A 27165-nucleotide genomic window follows, 5' to 3' on the forward strand; every position below is an offset into this window, starting at 1 on the left:
CCTGGTTCGTCCGTGAAATCATACATTTTCCTTATAGATCTAACCCCGTGGCTCCCAGAGTATTGAGCCCCTGGTTGGTCCACTCCTTCTAGCGACTCCCAGGGTATAGAGCCCCTGGTTCGTCCGTGACACCATACATTTTCCTTATAAGTCTAACCCCGTAGCTACCAGGGTATTGAGCCCCTGGTTCGTCCACGTAACCTCCTCCTACGGCTCCCAGGGTATAAAGTCCCTGGTTCGTCCACTCCTTCTAGCGGCTCCCAGGGTATAGAGCCTCCCTGGTTCGTCCGTGAAACCATACATTTTCCTTAGAAATATAACCCCGTGGCTCCCAGGGTATAGAGGCCCTGGTTCGTCCGTGAAATCATACATTTTCCTTATAGATCTAACCCCGTGGCTCCCAGAGTATTGAGCCTCTGGTTGGTCCACTCCTTCTAGCGACTCCCAGGGTATAGAGCCCCTGGTTCGTCCGTGACACCATACATTTTCCTTATAAGTCTAACTCCGTGGCCCCCAGGGTATTGAGCCCCTGGTTCGTCCACGTAACCTCCTCCTACGGCTCCCAGGGTATAAAGTCCCTGGTTCGTCCACTCCTTCTAGCGGCTCCCAGGGTATAGAGCCCCTGGTTCGTCCGTGAAACCATACATTTTCCTTAGAAATATAACCCCGTGGCTCCCAGGGTATAGAGGCCCTGGTTCGTCCGTGAAATCATACATTTTCCTTATAGATCTAACCCCGTGGCTCCCAGAGTATTGAGCCTCTGGTTGGTCCACTCCTTCTAGCGACTCCCAGGGTATAGAGCCCCTGGTTCGTCCGTGACACCATACATTTTCCTTATAAGTCTAACCCCATGGCTACCAGGGTATTGAGCCCCTGGTTCGTCCACGTAACCTCCTCCTACGGCTCCCAGGGTATAGAGCCTCCCTGGTTCGTCCGTGAAACCATACATTTTCCTTAGAAATATAACCCCGTGGCTCCCAGGGTATAGAGGCCCTGGTTCGTCCGTGAAATCATACATTTTCCTTATAGATCTAACCCCGTGGCTCCCAGAGTATTGAGCCTCTGGTTGGTCCACTCCTTCTAGCGACTCCCAGGGTATAGAGCCCCTGGTTCGTCCGTGACACCATACATTTTCCTTATAAGTCTAACTCCGTGGCCCCCAGGGTATAGAACCCCTGGTTCGTCCAGAACTCCTTTCTCTATCCTAACCCAGACCTAAAACCACCGATCGAGTACTGCTCTCAACCGAATCCAGGATCTCTCGCTCGTAACAAATAAGTAAACGATTCTCGGTCAAACTCCTTTTTCATCCAATATTTCAAAAATTGGGTTTCTGAAACACTGTTCCTTGAACACTACTTACTTAAATTTACATTATAACGTTAAGGGGCCATTCTCTACCTTGTAGGCTCGAAAAATACATGTTTCTTTGTGATTTTTTTTGCGGGCTATTAAAGAGCGATTAATTCCGTGTTTTGTAGATACATTTATTATATATTTAGCTATATTTACGAATTTTTGCAACGCATAATATCTATCGATTACGCTGTTTTTGTTGATCAACGAACAACAGTTTTTACGAACGGCGCCCGACTGCGTATGTGATATCTTGCGAACAAGTTATCCGAAATCCAAAAACCAACGATATTATCAATGTAGATGAGTGTGGTTACAGCATGAACTAGGATCTTCTCAAAAAAACAAAAAATGGCATTTTACGAGAAAATACTGAATATTTTCATATATTCGGTTACTTTTTTGTTAATAAAAGAAAAAGTATTGCATACATCGCAATTATCCTTGTTCACGCTATAGGGAGGCCAGTTCTAAAGATACTGTATAAATTTCATGCTGATATCTTGAATAGTTTTTTCGTTATCACATACGCAGTGCTGAAAAATGTAGTTTCGAGAAAAACGGCTTTTCACGTCCAGTTGTTATACCTGCGCGTGGTACATTTCAAAAGGCTATAACTTCGCTAGTTTTTCAAATTTCAAATTAATATTTCGTAGATATATTTTCGAGGCTACATACTAAAAGAAAACGCAAAAAAAATTCGATTTTTTAAATCCCACAAGGTAGAAAGGCCCCTTAAACATTCCGTATCTCATTTTAAATGAACTGATCATTATAACATTTGAATAAACTGTTTATTATAAAGATTAATAATTAGAAATAGTTAGAGCACAAGGAAAGGGAACACAGTACATAGCACGTGGGCATAGTGCTTCATAAAGAACCGGAAACAACTCGAGTTGGCCAACGGAATGTGCGTACTTTCGTTTACCAAACAAAGGTTGATATCAATGTCAATTAATAAAGGACCCCCGCACAGATCTTATGGAAAATGGTCCCCGGTTAAATTAGCTGAACTTTCGATACGATGTAGTTCATGATGTCTTGATGAAAAGTTCAAAATGGGCCCAAGCTCGTAAATTGAACAGTTTCCGAGATACCGGGTGATCAAAAGTCAATAATAGTGTGCCTTATTTTAGACTACCACGTCCATTTATTTGACCCCTTAAAACTCAATAGCGGTACTTTCCATAAGATCTGTGAGGGGTCCTTTTTCCACCAACAAATCGCTAGATTCAGCACGTTTTATTATGTTTGTAAAATTTTAGAGTCCACGACAATAACTGGAATCGATTTTCGAGAAGTGAACGCTATATTGGAGTAGACTGAAAGCGATTACGCTCGGAAAGTTGCACAAGGCGCAATTTCGCATTAATGGCCAGCAATTCCGTCCAAGTTTGCCCGCAATCTACGCAACGTCTTCCGGAACTTGAACTTTCTTCGTGGATCGCGAGATGATACCCCTCCAAACGATATTACCATCAAAGCAAGAATTTCGTTTAGAAAAAGAAGGCGTTAATTCGATGCGTAACGAACGAGCACCCTCCCGCGATCGTTCACAATAGATCAAAGTAACTTTCCAATCAACGGGACACTTTCATTAAAAACATTCTGAACCAGGTCATCGATGAGAACTTTGACGCTTTAGTTCGCCACTTTGCCTTTCAACTTCGTACCGAGTGTCACGTACAGGGCGCGGCACTTAAAAGTGAACGGTATATGCGGGCTTTTTATAACATACAATTTCGCCGAAAAACGTCCAACACCCCCCCCCCTCCCCCCCCCCGTGAATTTAGGTCGGGTCTCCGTAATTTGACAGCGTCGAGTCTAAAAGGCTTTGCAGCGTCTTCGATGATCTTTTCCCACGTTGTTACATCGCGGACGACACCTTCGTAACGTTGCCAGGGACGTTGATATCTGGTTCGAAACTTTCGGGATCTTACGACACGTCAAACGAGCTTCTCGAGAATTATACGAAGGATATGGGGCTTTCTTAACGAATCTGACACCTTAGATTTTTATCGTTTTACTTTACAGTGAAGCTTAACACGATTTTAGTACAATAATCTTCGAATATTCCCACCCCCCTGTCGATTTTTCTTAGAAATTTGTTTTTCATTTTTAATAAATTTGTTTGACGCTCTACAGAATAGTTGTGTAATACTTTTTTGTAGGTACCTACGGGCTTTGCTTCAGAAAAAAATTTCAATGAGATACTTTTACTATTGTAGGAGTTATGGTCGTTTGGAAATTGGACCCTTTTTATGGGGTTTTTCTCACTTTAAGGGGTTAAGGAACAGCTTTTTCAATATTGTTAGAGTTTCTACATATTCTCCACTGAAATACGCGTTGTTTGCATTTTGAAAAATTAGAATCCTCCAATCCGTTCGGGAGTTATGACATTTTGAAGATTCGCATGTAATTTCAGGGAAGCATTTCTGAAAGAATTTTTTATCTCGAAAGTGCGTAGGATTTTGGGATATGTCTATTCACAAAAAATGCTTGCAATTAACCCCTGTAACCAAATATAATTTTTTTAGTATGATTTGAAATTTTTCAATTTCGTCTAAAAATTTCAGTATCTTCTTGAATTTTTTTCTCGAAAGTGAATAGGATTTCGATGGTATGCGTATTGACCAAAACTGATTGTAATTAACCCCTGCAACGGAAAATAATTTTTTCAAAATGATTTAATAAAATTTTTTTTCATCGAAAAGTTTCAGGGGAACATGTCAATGTATGGTCAAACATTACATTTTCGGTAAGGATTTTTTTCTCGAAACTGCGTGAGAATTCGAGGGTATGTGTATTGACCAAACATGATCATAATTGACCCCTGCAACTGATAATAATTTTTTCAGAACGATTTGAAACAATTTTTTTCACCGAAAAATTTCAGGGGAACATGCCAATGGATAGTCAAACATTACATTTTCGGTAAGGATTTTTTTTCTCGAAACTGCGTAGGGTTTCGAGGGTATGTGTATTGACCAAAAATGATTGTAATTAACCTCTGCAAATAAAAATAATTTTTCAGAACGATTTGAAATTCTTTAATTTAATTTTTCAATAACTTTTCAACGAGGCTTCAGTCAAGAAATTGATATTCTTTATTTTCGTCTTATTTTGGCCTCTAGAGCCTCCCATTAAAATTGTTACAATTTAGACTAAATTAATGACAAAATACAATATATACTTTAAATTATTGCACTCTAAGGTAGATGACTGGCCTAAAAAAATGACGGTGTAAAGTTTATTTACGAATTTTAAAATCTAGGTTCTTTGATGATATTTTACAAGCATCGAATATTTCATTCGGAGTGCACTACAAAATAAGAATTCTAAAACATGGCGACAGTGATTAACAGGGAACAGAAACAAGGGCTTCAGTGATGTAATATGGCTGGACGCGATTACGCATTTTTCTTTACTAATGAAGATTGCAAGTGACACCGCAATATTTTCCTTTAACGAACGCCTATAAGTTATTTCTTCACCTTTCTGCGAACATATTTAGTACACGCCTCGCTGGGTAATTAAATACCTCGAACATTATCCTCAATGAACTTGAAGTTTCAATTAATTTGAATTTACATGCAATATTCTCCTTCGTTAGGAGATCAAAAGTGCACAGTGGTAATAAAATGTTTGCGACCCTGGTACAGACAGACGCATACAAGAAATCAATCTTAATGTCGTTAAATTAAAGTTCCGCGTACAACAGTTGCCGGTAGAGCCAGAGTCTTTGGAAACCTGGCGATCATTCAACCAACGAAACGAAGACGTACAGTCAACCAATTAAAAATACATCGCTCAACGGTGATGGTGGATGAAACACTTCTGTCTAGAAAAATCGGACATCTGTTGCGTTATTAAATTTGTTACAGTGGGCAATACATCATCCGGTGCACGTTGAAAGGTACCTTTATTCTCAAGAGATCCCATCTCTTTTATTTTTCGATGCACGCGATACGTTATTTCGTGACATAAGAAAATTCACGATTTTGATTTATTTATTCCTATTAAAAAACCCAGCCAACTCTCCCCCTTTGACACTGCAACACCTAAAATGCCCAAGTTTGTCGAGGAATACTTCATCTCGTCGACGCTAGATGGCGCTTACGAACTATTCCACGACAAACTTGGGCGTTTTAGCACCAGGGGGCCTGTGGTCGAAAAATGCGCGCCATCTATCGTCGAAAGTAACGAACTATTCAACGAGAAACTTGGACATTTGCCGTAGATGGCTGTGCAAATCATGCACCACCGATGGGTCACACTTTCTTTAACTTATGCGATTGGTATTCTACAGGCGGAACTTTAAACGTTAATGACGTTTTTAATGAAGCCTTTTAAATAACAAAGTCTAACAGGACTTTGAAATGAGAACATAAAACTGAAATGTAAAGTTTCATTTAAATTCAGTCAGCTATTTATACTCAATCGTATTATTAATATACAGTATGAACGCTCGTATATAGGAATAATTGAAAAAGGTTTCTTTTTTACAATAATTAAAATATAATCAGGAGGTTTTAAAATGTTTATTTCCGTAAAAGAAGTTTCACAAAATTTATTTCCCATTATGGGTACTTTGCTTACGTGCCGCTACATAGGTACATACACACACTATATAAACGATCTAAGTGTGAACTTATCTGCGTACGAAGTGTATGGTGATTGACTCTCTTGAACAGAATTATAGAAAATTATAAACACGTAACAAAGATTTCATAGATTTACATTTCAAAAATAATAAATTTGTTATAATAGATGGCTACACTCGAGGATAAATCTATCTGGGAAGATGGAGAGGTACGAAATACATATTTACTTTGCGTAGGTTAGGACGGAATGACAAGCACATATAAATGAACGCGTATAATAAAATAATTTATTATATTTTACGACCCACCATTTTAATATAATAATATTAATATTTCATGTTATATAAACACATAAAATCCTTAATATATTTACGTAGAACTCATTGGGCGAGGATGTATTAAGAATGTCTACTGATGAAATTGTATCGCGTACACGGTTGTTGGACAATGAAATAAAAATTATGAAGAGTGAGGTAATGCGCATTTCCCATGAACTTCAGGCACAAAACGACAAGATCAAAGAGAATACAGAAAAGATTAAAGTAAATAAAACTTTACCTTATCTAGTATCTAATGTCATAGAGTTATTAGACGTCGATCCCCAAGATATGGGAGAAGAGGACGGCGCGGTTGTTGATTTGGATGCTCAAAGAAAAGGCAAATGTGCGGTTATTAAAACATCCACTCGTCAAACATACTTTTTACCTGTAATTGGGTTGGTCGATGCAGAAGCATTAAAGCCAGGTGACTTGGTAGGCGTTAATAAAGACAGCTACCTTGTTCTTGAAACATTGCCTGCTGAATATGACGCGAGAGTCAAAGCTATGGAAGTTGATGAAAGACCTACAGAGCAATATTCAGACATTGGTGGCTTGGACAAACAAATTCAAGAATTAATAGAAGCCGTTGTCTTACCCATGACGCATAAAGAGAAATTTGAAAACCTTGGTATTCAGCCTCCTAAAGGTGTACTTTTGTATGGGCCGCCTGGAACTGGTAAAACTTTACTGGCAAGAGCTTGTGCTGCGCAGACAAAATCCACTTTCTTGAAGCTGGCAGGTCCCCAACTCGTTCAAATGTTTATCGGAGATGGTGCAAAGTTGGTAAGAGATGCGTTTTCACTCGCAAGGGAAAAGGCACCAGCAATTATTTTCATCGATGAATTGGATGCAATCGGTACAAAAAGATTCGACTCTGAGAAAGCTGGTGACAGAGAAGTACAACGTACTATGTTGGAACTATTGAATCAATTGGATGGATTCAGTTCAACTGCTGATATTAAAGTAATAGCAGCCACAAACCGAGTCGATATACTAGATCCTGCATTATTGAGATCCGGTCGTTTGGATAGAAAAATCGAATTCCCGCACCCTAACGAAGAAGCCAGGGCGCGTATAATGCAGATTCACTCGCGAAAAATGAACATGTCTCCAGACGTTAACTTTGACGAATTGTCAAGATCTACCGATGATTTCAACGGCGCACAATGTAAAGCTGTGTGCGTAGAAGCGGTATGTAAAAAATTACAATTAAATGTCATAATTTTATTGCAATGTTAATAATCGAATTTCTATTATTTTTGTAGGGTATGATAGCGTTGAGGCGTAACGCGACTGCAGTTACACACGAGGATTTAATGGAGGCTATTAATGAGGTTCAAGCAAAGAAGAAAGCTAATCTCAATTATTATGCCTAATATGCTTCATTTGATGGTTTATGTAATAAGATACTTTCTCGATTTAATAAAAACAGATTATATAATTATAAAAAAAATTTTAATAGGGAGCACAGTAGTGCCCACATACATGTATGTAATAACTAATTCAACATGTGCATATTAAATCACATGACAAAAAAAATTTTTACAGCCTTTAATTCGTGAATCTAAAGAGATCTTAAAATGCAAATGGAAGAACAATTTTTTACTTAACAGAGAATATTTTTTATTACCTTATATATTTGCCTTCAATTCTACATATTTCATTCAATACTGACAGTTTAATTAATAAAAAATGTATGTTAAAAAAATATGAATAAATGTCCGGTTTATTTAACGTTTTACTTTTACAAACCTAAATTGATTCATTCCAATACATTGTTTTTAATTAAACAGAATTTCTAAAATATAGTTAAGTAATTTTTGTTACAGATTATGTAACTAATTTCATTTTTTATATCTTAAATACAAAGTCACCTTAATTTAATAGATTGTACACAGTAGAATGTAAAAATTTTGTTTAATAATAATTGCTTCCTTTCTCATCGTCTTCTGTGACTTCTCTTCTTTATTCTAAAAAAAGTAAATGAACAAATTAATTTATAGACACAAATATTTCATTTACATTTATAAATAAGATGTTTCTTACTTCTTTGGTCCTTTCACAAAGCACCAATCAACTGAAATAGGTTGTCCTAAGACTTCTTTTCCATTCAATGCTTCCTTAGCTGCTTGAGCCTCTTTAAATGTCTCATACTCTACCAAAGCATATCCTTTTAGAAATCCTGTCCTTCTGTCTAAATTCAGGTGTAAATTTTTAATTTGTCCAAATTCAGAAAATTTGTCCTGAATGTCATCTTCCTGTGCTTCTTCATGGATTGAATTTATGAATAAAATCCAGCCTTCTACAGCTGCAAATGCAAACAGTTTGCACGAAATTGAGATTTGTCTTGAAATTACTGACACAAAAGTAGTATCTTAGAAGTAAAATTACAAAGCAGAATAATTAAGAGACTCTCGTACATCTTTGTGGACCCGGTTCATCGTCGTCCTCTTCCACAATATTCATCGACTCATAATGACGAACATCATCGCGTGTAGAAACCAATTCTGCTCCATGTCCTCTACCTTTTCTCCTTTTCGCCTTTTCCTTCAAACGAGCAATACCCTCTGAAAACAGTAAAGAAGCATTTTATCAAAAACTATCGCCAATGTACGAAATATTCTAAATACAAGAATGCATCAGAGAAGGTTATGTCGAATAAAAAGATAATAGAAACTCACGGTCGCCTTCGTCATCTACTTCAAATTCTTCCGCATTATCAATGTCCAGAACATCTGCCATAGCTAATTTTTTTTATGTATATTATTCAAACATAAATTAATAACGTTTAGTAAAAAAAACTTATGTTTACGACAAAGTAAACGCTTAAACACAATCGGCTAAAAGCATAGACTACAAATTCGGTAGACATAGAAGATAACTTGTTTTTGCATTGTACCCTACCTTATCGATATTTCGAATTGATATTATAAAATAGAAAATACATAAATTAATGAAGAACTGTATAAACTACTCTTTACACTTGTGATAAAGTAACAACATCGATAGGAAATCGCCTTTCAAATGTTTGCAGTTGATTTTCTGATACTTCGCGAGAAGCTTCGCGCTATATTTCCAATTCACAATCAAACTGAAAAATCATGTCGTAAACAATAAATCATAACACCAATTATCCTCCTAAGTAATTCTTTAAAACATGTAACTTAACAAGTAAAATGACGCCGTTGAAAGTACCAAAGTCAAAGTGAGAGCATTAGAAATATAAAAAATATGGTTAAACAGTTTAACTATAATTATTTAAATTTGACCTTCATAGCCAGAACAACTATCTATACGTAAAATGGCAACCACACCAATAACAAATAATAAATCTCCATTAAAACCATTGGAAGAAAAAAATGACGAGAAGTCGGAAAAGAAACTATCTGTTCTTGAATCGCATGGTTACTCAATAGGGAAAACGATAGGTGCAGGTTCATACGCGACCGTGAAAGTACGTTATGTAGTAAATAAATTGATAAAGGAATCGATGAATAAAAAATGACAAAAAGTGTCATTAAAATATATAAATGTAAAGGTCGCAAAATCTGATCGACATGCTTGTCAAGTGGCAATAAAAATCGTTTCAAAGTTTCAAGCACCCGGCGAACACTTGAGAAAATTTCTACCCCGGGAAATCGAAGTTGTTAAAGGTTTAAAACATCCGAATTTGATCCGTTTTTTGCAAGCAATCGAAACAACTCATCGGTTAGTCCATTAATCTTGCACAAGTATTTGAACGTGTGATAGTTTCGGAGATCTATCTTAATGATCAAGTCCAATCATAGATGCCAGAAAAGCACCGCCGGGTGCACACGCATACATGCCAGATACGCGTACGTGAGCTCGTGGAGTTTCGGAAAGTCGACAAAGGCAAACTGACGCATGCCCTTTTTCTCGATTCTCCGAAGCTGCCCGAAGTAATTTCGGATCGCCTCGTGGGAGTCGAGAGAGAAAGGCTCACATTTGCCTTCTCGCTCTAAACAACTGAAATCCGACCTCCCGTCAACGGCATACGATTTGGATTCTCGAGCCGAGATTCTCGACTGCCCAGGCATTTTTACTTTCCGACCTATGTAGGCGCACATAAGCAAAGTACCCATAATGAAAAAAAAATTTTGTAAAATTTATTTTACGGAAATACACGTTTTAAGACCTCCTGATCATATTTTAATTATTGAAAAAAAAGAAATTTTTTTTATTCCCGTGTATGAGCACACATATGTATATTATTAATACGATTTTTGAAAATCAAAATACTTTAAGATTGAAAATTAATAAATTAAAATGAGATTCCACTCTTTACCAGTATTGTGCACGCTGTGGTATTTTTCAATAAGAAGAGTTCTTACTTTTATAACATAAACAAAACAGTAGAATTAATAATTGTAGAAATTAATTAATAATGATTTTCCTCGATTGTTTTGAAATAACCGTATCAATTGGTTATGACGAACTAAATAGAACTAACTAGAAACAAAGGAAAAGTGATCCCGTTTGCCAGTTTAATACAAAGTATGGGTTGTATCTTAAATTTTAAAAGGACATAGTCGAATATTTTTAAAGGTACAAAACATAGCGTTTCATTGTAGAACAGTAACATAAGTTAGCAGGTAATGTCATAAAACTGTTTTTCCCAGCTATATCCCTTTTTACCTGAAGTATAAGGTAAAAAGTACGAGCTACAAGGTACGACTATCCGAAAATCGTTCACATTTTATCAATGTAAATGAAGCGGCCTTTCCATCAGAGTTAAATACAAAATTTTGTAATTTCTGTGAAAACAAAATTTTCAGTAAATGTACGTGGTGCTTGAAATTTTTATGTTTTGACTGTTTTTGTGAAAAGTACCATCCAGATTCATGTACTTCGTACATTGAAAATAACATATGTTAAATGTAATCGGTTAAATTTAACTTTAAAAAAAAATATTCGAAGGTCAGACAAAAATATAATGTCATATTTAGTGTACGCTTAAAGTATGATTGAAAAAATAAAAAAAAAAAGTTCGAGCAGGGTTCGAACCAGCAGAGCAGAAGAAGTTCGGAACTTGCAGGCAAAGACCTCATCACTCACGCCACGCTGATTAGTGGTGAACATAGTTCTATTTCTGAAAATAAGTACCTGTAATAACTTTAATAATATCTCAAAGTAAAACCTAACCCAAAATCGGGTACCATTCCAACTTTTCCTTGTTAGAACCGAGTTTTCAATTTGTCTTAGCGAAAATCGCAATCACATTTTGCATATTATTCTAAAACATTTGTGGTATTCGTTTTCAATGCGATTTAAGTAAGCATGTAATGTATAAGATTTCATTTAATGTTTTCTTTTCTAGAGAAGATAGAGAAAAAGTTTATATAATTTTTTTTATATAAAATTTAATTCGTCCTAAGATTTATATGAAACATTTAAAAGATTTTTTATACATTATGCCTATATATCGGAACAACTATGAAGCAAGAGGTATAATCTGTAAGGAGTGTATGTGTGTGGCTAGGAGAACCGTTATCGTTTGCGTCGATAGGAGTGTTTAGTCTAAGTTAGAGTAGGTATCGAGTGAGGTGTTTAGGTTTAAGCTGAAATACGTTTTAGAGACTGCGTCTCGAACGTGCGTTTTGTTTAGATCATTATTATAAGATAGGAATAAGGAAGGGTCGACTTTGACTGCAGGAACGTCACTCTGTATCGAACGTTAGTCGAGAGCAATCACAGTTTTACGTTCATGATCTTTTACGTTTACGTTTTATGTCTTTCTTTTATGTTCTTTATGTTAAATAGTTAGTAAATATTAAATAATATAATTACATCGTTACGTTTAGTGTTCACGTATTTGAATCCGTCCACACGCCTTTGAAATGAGAACATAAAACTTAAATGTAAAGTTTCATTTAAATTCATTCAGCTATTTATATTCAATCGTATTAATAATATACATATGTGTGCTCATACATGGGAATAATAAAAAATTTCTTTTTTTTCAATAATTAAAATATGATCAGGAGGTCTTAAAACGTGTATTTTCGTAAAATAAATTTTACAAAATTTTTTTTTCATTATGGGTACTTTGCTTATGTGCGCCTACATAGGTCGGAAAGTAAAAATGCCTGGGCAGTCGAGAATCTCGGCTCGAGAATCCAAATCGTATGCCGTTGACGGGAGGTCGGATTTCAGTTGTTTAGAGCGAGAAGGCAAATGTGAGCCTTTGCTCTCTCGACTCCCACGAGGCGATCCGATATTACTTCGGGCAGCTTCGGAGAATCGAGAAAGAGGGCATGCGTCAGTTTGCCTTTGTCGACTTTCCGAAACTCCACGAGCTCACGTACGCGTATCTGGCATGTATGCGTGTGCACCCGGCGGTGCTTTTCTGGCATCACTGAGTCCAATTGATATTTAGGGTGTACATTATTATGGAGTATGCTCAAAATGGTAGCTTGTTGGATATAATCAGACGCGATACGTACATCGATGAGCTGCGTAGTCGCAGATGGTTTCGGCAATTATTGGAAGGGATCGATTATTGTCACAGACGTGGTATAGTTCACAGGTACAAAATAGTGACTATACTAACACCGAACGGGAGTAATTGAAAGTAACCAGGCAATTCGATTTAGGGACGTGAAATGTGAAAATCTTTTGATGGATCGTAATTTCAATATAAAATTATCTGATTTCGGATTTGCGCGTGGGCAGATGACATCGAAGAATGGTATAGCTCCACTGAGCGAAACATTCTGTGGGAGTTATGCTTATGCATCACCTGAAATATTAAAGGGTATCCCTTACCTACCTCAATTATCTGATGTATGGTCCATGGGTGTGGTACTCTACGCGATGGTTTATGGTCGGCTACCATTTGATGACACAAATTACAATCAACTTCTAAAGGTACCCAGGTACATTAAAAAGAAAAAAATAATATAAAATGACGCGATCAAAAATTTTCTTCCATATAACAATACTGTTACTCGAGTATGAAGTATCAGTATACAAACTTATTTTTTTCTTTTTGTATTATAGCAAGTACAAAGTAAAGTTACGTTTCCGAAAGAACCAATAGTGTCCGACGCTTGTCGTATGCTTATATCACGAATACTTGTACCACAACAAACGCGATTACACATTGATAACATAAGAAATAATGCTTGGCTGGTTGCATCTCTAGTTACAGCTCAAACTTCTACTAGTGATACATTAATGGTAACATTTTCTATGTTTTTTTATTTTTTACTTTAGAAATTGTGAATATTTACTAGTTATGTTTGATGTGTTCTTTTAGAATGTTTCACATACAGTGCCGAAAATAAACGAAATAACGATAAATGAAAACAATAAAGAAGGAAACAAGCAAGTAGCTGGAACTGAAGCTCAAGTAATTGAAACTCAATCATCTGATTTAAATAATATAAATCAAACTGCACGTAGTTGAAATAAATTATACTTTTAAATTACCCCAAACACCATCCCTCTGATTTTCCGCCTTTCATTTGATATTAAAATTATCACAACATAATGGCACTTTTATTTGTATTCGTTCCTTAGTTCGGTTTTCGTACTTATAAATAACTATTACAAAGTATAATGACCAGTATGTTGCATTACGCAATAATTTGTTAAAACGTTTGACAGCAAGCAGGACCTGCCTAAATGCATTACTTGAGATAAGGACAGTACATGGTACTGCACTTGTCGAGTCACAACATAGAATGATATTTAGCAATCATAAGCAGAACAATTGTACTTATCACAAATATACCGGGAGCAGTTGCTTTATGGATATTCTGTACATCATCTGCAAAGAAATTACGTAGTTCTACAAATCAGTTATATAAACAACGTAAGTTTTCCTATTTTTGCTTTACAATTATTATTGGATAATTATATTTACCATTGGTATCTGTTATTGGCTCCCATCCTAAGCTTCGATCAATGGCCATTTTCCATTGCGTGTACAATATATCGCGTTCTATATTAAATATCATTATGTTTTTTGTAAATGAAATAAATGCAAAGAACTTAATGAACTTACCATTTTCTGTTATCGAAGGCAAAAATGTATCACTTGGTACAGCAGCATCTATTTTCACATCCCATTTACGTATACCATCTGCACTTCCTGCAGCTATTGCAACACCAAGTGCAGTAGTCTCACACATCAAAGGCCTGACTTTCTTGTAAAATTGTCCATTTAATCAAATATTTATTTTATTTATTTAGTCTTTTTACACATAAAACACAAACATTTATTATATATCTTATGCATGGTGCTTCACTTACCAACTGGAATACCACAAATGTCAGCTTGCATTTGCATTAACAAATTATTGTTAGTCATGCCGCCATCTACCAACAATTTAGACAACGTTAATCCAGTGTCCTTTTTCATGGCTTGTAAAATATCTTTTGTCTGAAAACAAACAGCTTGCAATGCTGCCTTTATAATATGTATACTGTTGGTATCTTCGGTAATTCCACATACAACACTGAAACGATGCACTTTGCAACAGATATGTGACAGTAACATTGTTCATTTCTTATATTACTATACAATAATATAATTACGTTATACGGTAATGTTCTTCTTCCCAACACTGTTTCAGTCCTCAGTCCTGAGCGAGTGAAGAGAAAAAGGACATTGCTGTATTATTATTCTATTTACCTCCTTGCATCTTTTCTCCAATATGGAGCATATAAACCAGCAAATGCAGGTACAAATGTAACACGATTATCGGCAGAAATCTGTTCAATAAGAGTTTCACATTCTTTTGCATCTGATATTATTCCAAGATTATCTTTCAACCATTGAATAACCGCCCCAGCTATAGCTACAGAACCTTCAAGCGCGTATACAGGTGGTGCTTGTGGTCCTAATTGATAGGCAACTGTTGTTAATAGACCATGGGATGAGTCTACAATCTTCAGAATTATTTATAAGTACTTTATTTTTTAGAAAATATTTTTCAAAGATTTAAAATTAATCTTACAGCAGTTCCTGTATTATATAAAAGAAAACAACCAGTGCCATAAGTACTTTTTGCTTGACCTCTTTGTAAACACATTTGGCCCACCAGTGCTGATTGTTGATCGCCTAAGCACTACACGAATATTGTAAATATATTTAGTGGAGCGCCTCAGTAACCGAAATACAATCGAAAATGAAAAACTTTTTCATGCAGAAATAAATAAAAATACAGTAGTGCCCGCTTAAGTGACCACATTTTTGCATGAGAGATACATACCCCTGATATTGGAACCTCATTTAAAATATCATCGCGAATATAACCATATATTTCCGATGAGCTCCGAATTTCTGGTAAAATTTTTGATGGTATGTTGAAAAATGATAACAAAGTAGGATCCCAATTTAAAGTTGTGATATTCATCAGCATTGTTCTTGATGCATTTGTAACATCAGTAGCATGGATACCAACATCCTTTCCTCCAGTTAGATTCTATAACAAAGGTCCTTTCAACTATTTATCATATAAAAATATATGCATCAATAACTATTTGTTTAACTCACCCAAATTAACCAAGAATCAATTGTGCCAAACATGCATCTATCTTGATCTAGTGCTTCCTGGACTCGTGGCACATTCTCTAATAACCACTTTAATTTTAAAGCACTGAAGTATGGACTAATCGGTAAACCACAGAGTGGCTTAAAATAATTTTTATTTTTATTACGTATCTTTTTCAATATATCATCTACAATTGAAGTGGTTCTCATATCCATCCATACTACAAAATAATAGATTTAAATTTCTTTACTTGCTACTATTAATATTAAAAAATAATTTAATTATAAGTATTACCTATAGCATTGTATAATGGTTCTCCTGTAACAGAATCCCATACAACTGTGGTTTCTCTTTGGTTTGTTATACCAATGGCAACTATATCACTAGGATTTATGGTAAGTTGTCTTAAATTAAATATAGTTTGATTAAGGCATTCCCTAACCGCTTTCAATATTTCCATAGGATCTTGTTCAACCCATCCCTCTTTTGGACATGTTTGTGATATTGAAATCTGATGATATGTCAATACTTCTGCTGTGTTTGCAGCAAACACCTAACAAAGAGACAAACTCAATGTCATTTTAAATTTAAGAACTAAATATAGCATGGAAAAGAGAATAAGTATAATATACTTGAGAAAAGGTACACATTACATTACTGTATTCTATTTTTATAAAAAAAATATTAATAGTATTTTCAAATATTGCATTTTTTCCGCCAGCGACTATCGTGCATTTGCGTTAGTGCGTTTAAGTATTTTCCTCGAAGGTACATTTACTCTCTTTTTTTTAGAACTTTTAATAAAACTAAAGATAATAAAGAAGCCTTGATATTAATAATAATTAATAAAATCTTAATACCAAAAATCTAGCACTACTCGTCCCTTCATCGATTGCACCGACGAGGGGTCCATATCTGCTCGTCGATTCATTTTTGTTCATTTCATAAAGAGTTGATCGAACGTTTGCCAGTAATCAACCACTTTTGTTTATCCACTGTCAACCGGCAGTTTAATGACATAAATGTCGCAACCATGAATATGAAATTAACAATGAAAGTCTCAAAGAAACATAGTATTGAAAGGTTAGGTAACTATGTAAATCATTCGGTAAAAATAAATGCAAGAGATCACGCGCACGTTGCTGCCTGCTTTTCATCGATCGTCTTCTCGATGAGCAACGAGTAACGAAGACTTATGCATCGACGCACGTGGCGGACTCATCCTGTACCGATTTTCATTTATAAATATGTTTGACGTAGATTGGTATACTATGGTTTAAAAATTGGCGGCGATTAATTAAATAAGCTACTTCATAAACTACGTTAATTGTCTAAAGTCCATCCACAGAGAAAAACGCAAGTATAAATAAAATATTCTGATTGGATCATGAGAACGCTGCCAAACAGCAAGAGAAAACGAAACGCCGCCAAAAGTCGTCTCCTCTCTTTTTACTGTCAGTATCGTGCAAATAGCATCAAACACCCTGAGACTATTAATTAACATCGTCTAAGGAAACGAATAATTGTATTTCCTATGTACATAATGTATAGATCGTTATAATTTTTAGATTCGCTAAGAATATGTTGCAAAACGCATTATTATTATTTGTTTCCGACGATGAAATAATACCTTTCGTTACTTAAATAACCGACGAAAGTAATTTATACGTGTCTATATGATTTAAATACAATTAGAAGGTGTTTATGTTAGTCATTATCGTGAGCATTTTTAAAAATTTCACATGGTTTGGCAAAATTAAACTTTCTATAAAATATGGCCATGTAAAAAATATCCGATAGAGGGCACCCGGTGCATGCATATGCAATCGTGTGCCGCCACTACCTTAGGCAACGGTTACAGCAAATTTCCATTTGCGTTCCAAAAAGTGACAACGGTTTCAAAGTGCAATTTTCGTAGTGCTTTCGTAGCGGCCAACATCCCTACCTGGCATGAAGGCCTAAATGGCGTTGGCATCAAGACTCGTCTGCCGTTTCGCTCGCTGCCAATCGTTCGAACAGAGAAACGAAAATTTCAAGTCAGTGCTGGCAACTTTTTACGTTTATTATAATGCTTCATTTTGATGAGGAACGCAGGCAAATATTTTGTTTACTGTTCCTCGTTTACGTTATTGTTAGGGTTATTGGATTTTAGCGGTTACTTATCGATGATGCCGAAGAACGGTATGCTTCGATGCATGCTAAGACGAACGCTGCCCGTCGGACGTACCATCACGTTATTTATCGTTCCTTTGCTTCATAGAGTGAATTGTCGGATCCATTGGTGTTTGACGATACATGATATCAATGGATGATTTTTTGTTCAAGGCACACGGCGTGTGCTATTACATAAGAAGAAACTATGATGAAAATATGATTTTCACAGACATCGGTCCTGTTCGTAGAATTCTATCATGAAAATTAAAAATTATTCCGCGAAATTCCAAGTATTGCAATTGCTCCTTTCTTTATAGGCTAAAGGCATTTTTAATGCATGCTCTGTTCCAAACTTTTCTTTTAATCCCTTAACAAACATTACACTTTAACATTCAAATATTATGCTTTTCTCTTTGTATTACCTTATTATGTCTATGCTTTGGATCAAAGGAAATTGCAGGTTTAGCACATAATCAAAGTTTATATTTTACGTTGTAAATACATTAGTGTGTACATTTTTTTCAATGATAAAATTTATTGTAAAATGATAAGATTGCAAGCTTGTGACTTAATACACTCATTATTTTTACAGTTGCCAAAAAGATGACGGCTGATTTAGAGAAAGACAGTACTCACTGTTTAATATGTAATAGTAAAGTTGGTGTGTCTACTAGGAATAGTATACGTATTTTTAATGAAAACTCTGTTACATCATCAGAGAAACCACTTATAGATATCATTTGTATTGTCTTAGAGACAGATCTAAATGAAGAAAACGTACATTCTCTTGTTATATGTAAAAAATGCTATAAACTATTTAACGAGGTAAAGAAGGAATAATTTTTATGTCTCTTATAGTTACATGAAGGAAGTTAAAAGATAAATGATATTTGCAGATTGATGATCTTGAAAGTAGATTGACAGAGGTAAAATTAGAACTATTTAATAATTATAAGAAGACTGTAACAAAAATATCCGATCTACAAAATGAAGAAGAATATAATGATCACGATTATATGGAAAGTACAGAAAGTCAAGGAACAGATATGGAAGTGAAATATTCACAGATTATGATAAACAGAGTAAGTTTGAAGGGTTTTATTAACAAAATAATATTTTGAGTGTACGCTATATCATTTTGTTTGAAGGATGAGCAAGACAGTCAAGAGATAGAGGGCATTGAGGAACGATTAGAGGAGGAAGAAGAACCATCTTGCGAGAATGAAACAGTTATTCTTAAAGTTGAAGATATACCTGAAACAAGTAATGCTGAAGAAAGAAAGAGGATAAAACGATCAAAAGTTGCAGCAAAAATTGAAACTGTTATAGGACAAGTAAGAAACTTTTAATTACAGTAGTGCCCACTTAAATTACTGCAGTTTCGCCCACTTTCCTTATTTTCGTGGTCACTTAACCTCTTAGGCACAATGCGCCACTATACTGGCTTTCGTGGATATCACCTTTTTGAACGACGCGCCACTATAGTGGCTCACTAGCTCACCGTTTGAATTAAATGATCACTTTCATATGTTTTGTTTCACAACTTCATTTCAATGTTTACGCGTAATTCTTATTGACCTCCGTCGTACAGAGAAACAGCCCCGCGCAAAATTCAACCGTGTCTATGAGGTTAAGCGGGCACTACTGCATATGCACTTACTTTACTTCACTATTTATTTTTAATTATTTATTTTCTCTCAGCTCGTAACTAGAGACGGTTCTACATATACATGTTTAGCATGTATAAATGAAGATAAAGCTGTTGGAGATGCAAAATCAATTATTGCACACATGAAAAATGTACATGAAACTCGGTTGTACATTTGTGATATATGTGGGGATGATTTTAAAAAGAGGAATGAGCTCTCTGTTCACCTTGATGATCACGTTGCTAAGGAGGAGGGTGATTTTCAGTGTGAAATATGTAATAGAATATTCAGTAATCTACGGTTGTTTAGAATTCATAAACGAATACATTATCCACAAGTAAAATCCTGGCCGTGCGATACGTGTGGCAAAAGATATAGGTATATACAAAGCATATTATTTAAATTGTATTTAAGTAAAATAATAGTACATTATTACATTATGACTTGTATTATTTTTGTAGCTCCAGGAATTTATTAGAGGAGCATATAAATACGCATACGGGAGTACGCCCGTACGTATGTGAAAATTGCGGCAAAGATTTCGCTTCAAAATATACATACAAAGCACACGTAAAAACACATGAAATACGACCTCGCCCTTACGAATGCTCGCAATGCAATAAAACTTTTCTGAGCCAACAGAATCTTAATCAGCACGAAAGAACGCATAATGGCGTAAAAGAGTATATTTGTCACCAGTGTGGTACGTTTGATTATTCAATTTTTCTATTTTTTCCACTATTTAGATGTTTCTTGTTACTTAAGCTAATCGTTATATTTATAGGAAAAGCGTTCGGCTCGCCACATAATTTGGAAGTTCATAATATAGTGCATACAGGATATAAACCATATATATGCAGAATGTGTGGCAAAGCGTTTGCTCGTAAAGCTGAAATAAGAGACCATGAGAGAACGCACACAGGAGAGAAACCATATCAATGTGAATTCTGTGGTGCTACATTCAGGTATGTTTATTTTTGCAATTATTGATTATAAAGGAGGAGAATTGAAATGTAACGTCGCGCAGTTTTGGAGTCTGCTTCTTTCTCCGCTCTTACCTCCCTCAATACGCGAATTGATCGATCCCTTGCTTCCGGTTGATGGTGGATGATTTTACCTTACTATTTTATTATAAATTCTTAGTCAAAGATCAAACTTACAATCTCATAAACGCGCGACGCATTATAATGACAAACGATACAAGTGCGACGACTGCGGAAAAGGATTTAAACGGCGCAGATTGTTAGATTACCATATAAAGGCGGCGCATACTGGCGAAAGACCATACAAATGCGAAATCTGTACAGCAACGTTTGTTTACCCCGAACATTATAAAAAGCACATGCGTATACATACGGGAGAAAAACCATACCTATGCGAGGTGCGTACAGCGTAGATTAATTCATTATTTTAAATCGTCGTAATGATTCCTTTGGAATGGAATGGCATCGTGAAATTTTAGGTGTGTGGGAAAGCATTTAATAGCAGGGACAATAGAAATGCGCATCGATTTGTACACAGTGACAAGAAGCCGTACGAATGCTTGGTGTGTGGTATGGGTTTCATGAGAAAACCTTTGTTGTACAATCACATGCAAACTCAGGTGAATTGATGCATTATCGCGAGATAATAAAGTAATGTATTTGCACGGTGACATTAACACTGACGTGCATTATGCTTTTTAGGGTCACCTGAACGATACCATCGTAGTTAATCAACCGCGACTCACTACCGAAGACGATCAAATTATAACAATTCCGAATGACAGTGTGGAACTTTTAATGGACGAAACTGAAAACGATCAGGTAATTAAATGCAGTTTTTTTTTGTCAACAATAATAAGCAAACGCATGATGTAACGATATAAATAATTTTCTTTAAATTTACATTGTATTTTAGTTAGAGGAAACAGAGCTATATGTGACCGAATTGAAAGACCACGTTATTATACAACAACAGAACGAAGATCAAATGTATAACGAAGAAGACGTATTAAATATTTCTGCGGAGGAAAACGTCGCGGACGAAGAAGTGGGCCATCTTGTCGATGAAGAGGTATGTATGTGTTATTGATCATGCTAATGTAATATCTTTCCATGTCAAAAATTCGCAATATTTAGATGGCTTTCACGGAAAATGAAACAATGGAGTGCAAATCTGAGGATGCAGAGCACGCGGAGGAAATATATAATTATAACGAGAGCGATGATAGGGAAACGATAGTTGTACCAGCTACCTCAGAATACAAAGAAATGGGTGACGAGAAGAATTCAGTTCGATTAGTACAGATTCGGTTTCCAACGTCGGTCGGTGGAGAAGGTCGAAGTTGGTTAAGCTTAGTACAAAATACGTGAAGTTTTGTACCATTATTGTTATATATTGTAGTGTGCTGATCAGGGAATCATTTCTTAATAGACCTAACGATAATGTGTGCGTTACGATGTACAGTAGTGCCCACTTAAGTGACCACGCTCGGGACCGTCCGCGGTCATTTATGTGGGCATGGTTGCTTCTCAGAATTCAACGGAGATAAGGAAAGAGGACGAGTGGCGTCAAGTTACGCTCGAATTGGTGGATACAACCGCGGACACTTAAGTGGTCACTTCTGTACACGAAAGAATGGATGAATTTTGCCTTATACAGTATGCGAGTGTCACGTTTAAAAGGACACAAGCCCAACTTAATTACAGAATTACACAGTAATTTTGTAACTGACTATGTTCTTGTAATTTTTATGCAGTAACTATACTATTCTTTATCCGAATAAAATATGCGATTGAGTTCAAACGTAATTGATGCAAAAGCAAGAAACTTAAGTTATGTCCGCAGGATTCTCGCCTAACGTTACCATTTTGTATATTTTTTTTTTTTTTATTCAGAACACTTTTTTCCAGTTCGTAATTGGATCATTTCGAACAATTGGTGTGGTATTGAGTGTTTTTTTACTGTTTGTTTTTTTTTAGCGAAGGTGCAAAGTGGCTTACATTTTTTTTTTTTATGCACTATTATTTTTATTATAAATTGTAGAGCAGTACTTGTACCAAATACTAAATTTTATCTCTTACAGTTTCTCTTGAGTAAAGTATGAAATATTCACGGGGGTAACGTCAGGTAGGTAAGATACCCTGTGCAGTTATTCACGATACAGCCAGTCAGTAATATAACTCTAATTATAATTTAAATCTTTTAAGTCGCGTTTCTTTTTATTTCCCGATTTTCGATAATTTATAGGGTTCATTGTGTATTAATAATAAATGTAAGAGACCTATGAGAGTTAGCGATTAATTTCAGAACAAATTACTAAATAGTCTTCTGTATGCTTTAAATGATCTAGAGGAATCGCAACACATACGCCAAACAATATATTACAAATATATTTTCTTAATCTTAAAAATTTCTTTATGCATTTAACATCAATTACTTATGCAATAAATTATTCTTATGGAAACTAAGAAAATTTGTTGCAAATATTACACTTACGAACTTCCTTGGGCATAAATCGTAATATAAATTTTTAAATTGTAATTCTATATAATTTTCGTATTTGTGGTGACTTTCAAATTAATTTAACATTCTACTAAGCATCAAACAAAATTTAAAATAAGAATGTGTTACTTTATTGTCCCTTTATCTCTACGTTGAAAACGATGTATAGCTAATATTTATGATAAAAAAAATGACCGCTGCATTACGTTTTTAATTTTTATGTATTAATAGTTATGTAAAGTTCTTTATAAAAATAATAATACAAGCGCGTACAAATAAATGAAATTTAATGTTCTTAGATGTTCCTCTTTTCATTTTACGTTTAATATTATTCGCAATGAAACTTACCGTGATGTGAATATTATTTTCCAGCGAATAATTAAGATGAAATTTTACTAATTATCTTAACAAAAGGAAAGGTAAATATAATGGAATGAATTATTATTATAATTATTAAAGTATGGGTAGTAATAGCGGGTGCATGTGTTTTATAGAAACGTCATGGATTGGTTTTGATAAATGATAGATAATTATAGGGCACAGAGATGATCCATCCAGCGATTAATTGTTACGCTATTGTAGTCTGGGCCATCAAACAGCTTCTCGTCAGTTTCAATAAGTTAAATTGAGTGTGAGTAATATTCGAATCCGCCAGTCTCTGCGTCAAAGGTTCGTACCTTAATGTCTCTTTATCCAGTTCCGTCTTTCAAATCCGACTTAGACAATGGCTTCCGGGAATATCCGTTTTTTCATAATGGAATGAAATTTTAATAATTTCTCGTTAAATAATCGTAATTTTCATACGGCTTTACGTTTCAATTAAGCACCTTTCTCCCCACTGCGTCGTATTGCCCTAAATTATTTATTAAGGGCATATTTTGCCGTGATACGTATTTTTTTATCATATTTTTTTTCGACTCTGAACATTCACCGAGTACGCGTGCAATAGAATATAGCTTGGATATCAGTATACGTAGAGACAGCGATTAATGATCAAATTCAATTATTTCGAAAACGTAGCATTTTGCGAATAGATATACTTTGTATATAGGATGTCCCATTTAAATCAATCCACTCGAATGACTTTGAAACAGTTTCAAAGATATTCGAGATTTAGATTTAAATGGGTCACTCTCTGTGAGTGTGTGTGCATTGTTTTATAACTTATAAATCCTTTTTGATCCGTTCAAGCATTCAAAATTCAAAGTATTATATTTTGTGTTATATTCCAAACAGTATTACTAAAGAAATTAATAGATTCATGCATGTACCTGGACACCTAAATAATTTTTAAACTGATAATGATGTCAAACGATAATTGATAAAATAATCTGTTTAATTGGCACAGTTTCGATTCTTTTTCCGAAAATGATTATATTGCCGATCATTAACTATTATTAAATAGACTCTCTGGGCATATAAAATGCTTCTGTGAATTTTAGAATCCTGAAAGAGGATTTTCCTGTTATTCCTAATAGTTCTGGAAAAAGTAGCTTGTAACGAATTGCATGAAATTTGCAAATTAAAACAAATTAAATGGTATTCGATAATAAAATCTAGAATAAATTTAACTGTGAGAAATCGGTGCTATTTCTTTATAGAAAGATTAATTTACTTGCATAAGAGGCTTAAAGATTCTCCTCTCATTCGTCTTGATCTGCACGAATGTATGACGTTTCTCACATTAATTAATCGGTAGCCTAATTGAATTGCGTTGTTAGTAAACCACGATTTCAGTGTATCTTCAATGTTTCATAAAATATGTGTAAACGCATAAAATATACATTAATGAGCTCTATGAAATGAAACATTTCACCAGTAATGTTAATGCCTTTTTAAATATCGAAAATTCTCTATAGTTTTGAAGCAATCACTTAAGTCGCAAGTTCGAACACATAACAAATAACAAGTTCGATTATTCCTTGATTAAAATTGTTCAATATTGAAACATTCAGACATTTAATTTTGTTAAAGTATTCAAGGTTCGTATATTATTATATTTCATAAAATAACAATGTTCGAAGTTTGCGGTCGATTAACTTGGCGTTACTATGAAAAATCCTTCGTCGCGATAATACTGAGTACTAGGTCTCACCACGTAAAGATTGCTGTGAGCGGAGATTCGTAAAAAGATAGATGGAATCCCAGTTCCATCGATCTTCCTTTTACATTCATTATTCTTAGAGTCAAGATTACTAAACTGAAAAAAAATATGTTGTCGAGTTAACTCGGGTGTGGTCGTTAAGCGAACGCCTTTAAATAATTTATGAAATCCTGTTACATTATCATGCACTTTCGTAGTACATTATTCAAATGTTTCGTATACTTCGAATTCCATTAAGGAAAAAAAAAATTCATCTTTGAACGTCTTTTTAAAAGAAAATTCTTTTATAGTGGGTGTAAATGTATGTTTTAATTTAATAATGTATGTTTTAATAATAAGTAATATTTGAATGACAATATTTGGATATTGATATTTAGGTAGTAATATTCAAATTTTCGTAGCGTTCGAATATTTGTCAAATTTCGGAATAGTCCCAGCCCTAGTTGCGAATTGCTCGAGCATGTAATGTGACACTCGCTCACTGGTGCTCTATTTCGCTTACTCTCGATATATCCCGTTCAATTTTCTCGTGGGGCGGTACATGCTAGGCTGAGCCTCAGATCGAGATAAAATAAATCGACTCTTGGGGGGAAAAAAATCGCTACTCTTCCTCTATATAACCATAGGAGTGGACTCGAGTACTTACACAGTGTATATTGAGAAATTACTGTAACCACAATATATTAACATGTGGCACTATAACAATAAACTATGTGGCTTCAACCTTTCCAATCCTACAGAAGCAATATTTTGGATTTTGCAATACTTTCCAGAATATACATGCAGTTATAGATAAAAATAGGTCACCTTTAATGCAATGAAGATTAAATTTAGGCGCCATCGAACTCTTCTAGGCTAATAATAATAAAATATCCAGACAGTCAGACAGTCTTCAGTCTATTACAGGAATCTATGCCACGGTATACATAAATTTTCTTGTTCATTTTGTGACTGCAAAAATCAAATTAGGAATGGAACACTTGATTCATTTTCATTCTTGTCTTCATTTCTAGATAACGAGTTCTTATTTAAGACCTAATATTAATACTGTTCAATATTGATCATTGATTAACAGAAATGTCAACTATAAAAAAGATTTATTATTGGAAAAATTGATTATCGAGAGGAAGGAATCAGGCCACCAATTCATCGTATTAATCAAAATGTTAGTTAGTCCTGAATCTTATACATAATTCCATTTCTGATATCCTTGTGTGCCTGATTTTTATGTATAAACATCAGTTAATTCAGAAGAGTACGATTTAGGCATCAGCAAGTAGAAATGGTCAAGCGATGGTCAGACGCGACAGACAACAAACACTTTAAAATTCAATTATCTTGAAAACGAAGCAATATACGAAGAAAATTGATCGCGTCTATTTTATTTATTTCTTCAACGTCAACACATTTGAGATTGAGAAAAATAATTTTGAAAATTTTTACGCGTGTTATTAAGTAGGATGTTAACGTGTCTGGCCATTATTCGTTGTTTCTACTTACTAGTGTTGGGAAAAATTGATGGAATGGTATTATCTGTCTTATCTCGATCTTACAGTCGATCTAAAGGTGATCCATACAGATTTTTAGAGTTTCATCATTTTTTTAACGTTCGATATCTTTCTTTTTCGGTCACCGAGGGACGAACGTTAGATTTCATATTTTCGCGACAGTATTTTTTCCCTGAAACTTCTCGATGCATTTTTACTTTCTATTTACGCGGCGTAGGAGGCATGCAAATGTACGTGCGTATGTATTATTTCGGAGTACGGTGTTTTTCAGGTATCGCGTCGAGAATGAGCGAAACCCCGGGAGATTTGTTTTTCACCAACGTCGTGCATGAAAGGTACACAAAGGTGGTAGGAGGGAAGGCACGAGAAGGTGGGAACGAACACGAGGCTGGTCTATCCATATGTCGGGATCCTACGATCCTTTGATCCCATTCTGATTTACTTGCAGGTGAAGCGTGTT

At 35.1% G+C, this 27165-nt stretch overlaps 5 protein-coding genes across 7 annotated transcripts; 3 read left to right on the forward strand and 2 right to left on the reverse strand.

Annotated features, from left to right (window-relative positions):
• The first annotated feature begins 5980 nt into the window (after window positions 1-5980).
• On the forward strand, window positions 5981-7964 carry LOC122396661 (26S proteasome regulatory subunit 6A-B). The gene is made up of 3 exons (XM_043395249.1): window positions 5981-6171; window positions 6341-7474; window positions 7549-7964. The coding sequence occupies exons 1-3, from the start codon at window positions 6130-6132 to the stop codon at window positions 7657-7659; spliced, it is 1287 nt and encodes a 428-aa protein (XP_043251184.1). The 5' UTR covers window positions 5981-6129; the 3' UTR covers window positions 7660-7964.
• Window positions 7965-8008: 44 nt separating this feature from the next.
• LOC122396663 (RNA-binding protein 8A) lies at window positions 8009-9139 on the reverse strand. Its single transcript, XM_043395250.1, has 4 exons — window positions 8965-9139; window positions 8704-8850; window positions 8330-8591; window positions 8009-8253 (listed from the first exon to the last, which is right to left on the reverse strand). The coding sequence occupies exons 1-4, from the start codon at window positions 9023-9025 to the stop codon at window positions 8223-8225; spliced, it is 501 nt and encodes a 166-aa protein (XP_043251185.1). The 5' UTR covers window positions 9026-9139; the 3' UTR covers window positions 8009-8222.
• A 445-nt stretch (window positions 9140-9584) lies between these two features.
• LOC122396799 (testis-specific serine/threonine-protein kinase 4-like) lies at window positions 9585-14042 on the forward strand. The gene is made up of 7 exons (XM_043395486.1): window positions 9585-9737; window positions 9822-9991; window positions 12681-12830; window positions 12898-13171; window positions 13304-13483; window positions 13563-13655; window positions 13913-14042. Exons 1-7 carry the CDS (start codon window positions 9585-9587, stop codon window positions 13928-13930), a joined length of 1038 nt encoding a protein of 345 aa, XP_043251421.1. The 3' UTR covers window positions 13931-14042.
• Window positions 13978-16920, reverse strand: LOC122397033 (glycerol kinase-like). Of its 2 annotated transcripts, XM_043395845.1 has the most exons (10): window positions 16665-16920; window positions 16099-16357; window positions 15807-16024; window positions 15523-15735; window positions 15268-15378; window positions 14943-15199; window positions 14561-14766; window positions 14313-14450; window positions 14172-14249; window positions 13978-14075 (listed from the first exon to the last, which is right to left on the reverse strand). In XM_043395845.1, the coding sequence occupies exons 1-10, from the start codon at window positions 16743-16745 to the stop codon at window positions 13978-13980; spliced, it is 1659 nt and encodes a 552-aa protein (XP_043251780.1). In that variant the 5' UTR covers window positions 16746-16920. The 2 variants fall into 2 exon arrangements, 1 of the variants encoding a protein (XP_043251780.1); XR_006259075.1 differs by lacking the exon at window positions 13978-14075 and having other exon boundaries at window positions 14173-14249; window positions 14313-14454.
• Window positions 16921-17732: 812 nt separating this feature from the next.
• LOC122397032 (zinc finger protein 436-like) lies at window positions 17733-23096 on the forward strand. 2 transcript variants are annotated; one of them, XM_043395843.1, is made up of 12 exons: window positions 17733-17840; window positions 18551-18783; window positions 18855-19040; window positions 19107-19292; window positions 19660-19985; window positions 20069-20310; window positions 20392-20572; window positions 20751-20988; window positions 21070-21210; window positions 21293-21412; window positions 21507-21662; window positions 21728-23096. In XM_043395843.1, exons 2-12 carry the CDS (start codon window positions 18562-18564, stop codon window positions 21959-21961), a joined length of 2232 nt encoding a protein of 743 aa, XP_043251778.1. In that variant the 5' UTR covers window positions 17733-17840; window positions 18551-18561; the 3' UTR covers window positions 21962-23096. The 2 variants fall into 2 exon arrangements, with proteins under 2 accessions (XP_043251778.1, XP_043251779.1); XM_043395844.1 differs by lacking the exon at window positions 17733-17840 and adding an exon at window positions 18146-18198.
• The last annotated feature ends 4069 nt before the right edge of the window (window positions 23097-27165 follow it).

Source organism: Colletes gigas, unplaced genomic scaffold, assembly GCF_013123115.1.
Source record: "Colletes gigas isolate AHSC1104 unplaced genomic scaffold, ASM1312311v1 Colletes_gigas_Sc00008, whole genome shotgun sequence".
Taxonomy (NCBI): Eukaryota; Metazoa; Arthropoda; class Insecta; order Hymenoptera; family Colletidae; genus Colletes; species Colletes gigas.

Excerpts from the sequence above, each read along its gene's own strand:
- LOC122396661 (XM_043395249.1), top strand. The coding sequence starts at position 6,130 with ATGGCTACACTCGAGGATAAATCTATCTGGGAAGATGGAGAG. Across the intron at positions 6,172-6,340 it reads CTATCTGGGAAGATGGAGAG|AACTCATTGGGCGAGGATGT; the intron begins GTACGAAATACA and ends ATATTTACGTAG. Across the intron at positions 7,475-7,548 it reads AAGCTGTGTGCGTAGAAGCG|GGTATGATAGCGTTGAGGCG; the intron begins GTATGTAAAAAA and ends TTATTTTTGTAG.
- LOC122396663 (XM_043395250.1), bottom strand. The coding sequence starts at position 9,025 with ATGGCAGATGTTCTGGACATTGATAATGCGGAAGAATTTGAAGTAGAT. Across the intron at positions 8,592-8,703 it reads TGAACCGGGTCCACAAAGAT|CTGTAGAAGGCTGGATTTTA; the intron begins GTACGAGAGTCT and ends TTGCATTTGCAG. Across the intron at positions 8,254-8,329 it reads TTTGTGAAAGGACCAAAGAA|AATAAAGAAGAGAAGTCACA; the intron begins GTAAGAAACATC and ends TACTTTTTTTAG.
- LOC122396799 (XM_043395486.1), top strand. The coding sequence starts at position 9,585 with ATGGCAACCACACCAATAACAAATAATAAATCTCCATTAAAACCATTG. Across the intron at positions 9,738-9,821 it reads GTTCATACGCGACCGTGAAA|GTCGCAAAATCTGATCGACA; the intron begins GTACGTTATGTA and ends ATAAATGTAAAG. Across the intron at positions 9,992-12,680 it reads GCAATCGAAACAACTCATCG|GGTGTACATTATTATGGAGT; the intron begins GTTAGTCCATTA and ends ATTGATATTTAG.
- LOC122397033 (XM_043395845.1), bottom strand. The coding sequence starts at position 16,745 with ATGAACAAAAATGAATCGACGAGCAGATATGGACCCCTCGTCGGTGCA. Across the intron at positions 16,358-16,664 it reads CGAGTAGTGCTAGATTTTTG|GTGTTTGCTGCAAACACAGC; the intron begins GTATTAAGATTT and ends TCTCTTTGTTAG. Across the intron at positions 14,250-14,312 it reads GCCTTCGATAACAGAAAATG|AACGCGATATATTGTACACG; the intron begins GTAAGTTCATTA and ends TATTTAATATAG.
- LOC122397032 (XM_043395843.1), top strand. The coding sequence starts at position 18,562 with ATGACGGCTGATTTAGAGAAAGACAGTACTCACTGTTTAATATGTAAT. Across the intron at positions 19,041-19,106 it reads CACAGATTATGATAAACAGA|GATGAGCAAGACAGTCAAGA; the intron begins GTAAGTTTGAAG and ends TTTTGTTTGAAG. Across the intron at positions 20,989-21,069 it reads AAAAACCATACCTATGCGAG|GTGTGTGGGAAAGCATTTAA; the intron begins GTGCGTACAGCG and ends GTGAAATTTTAG.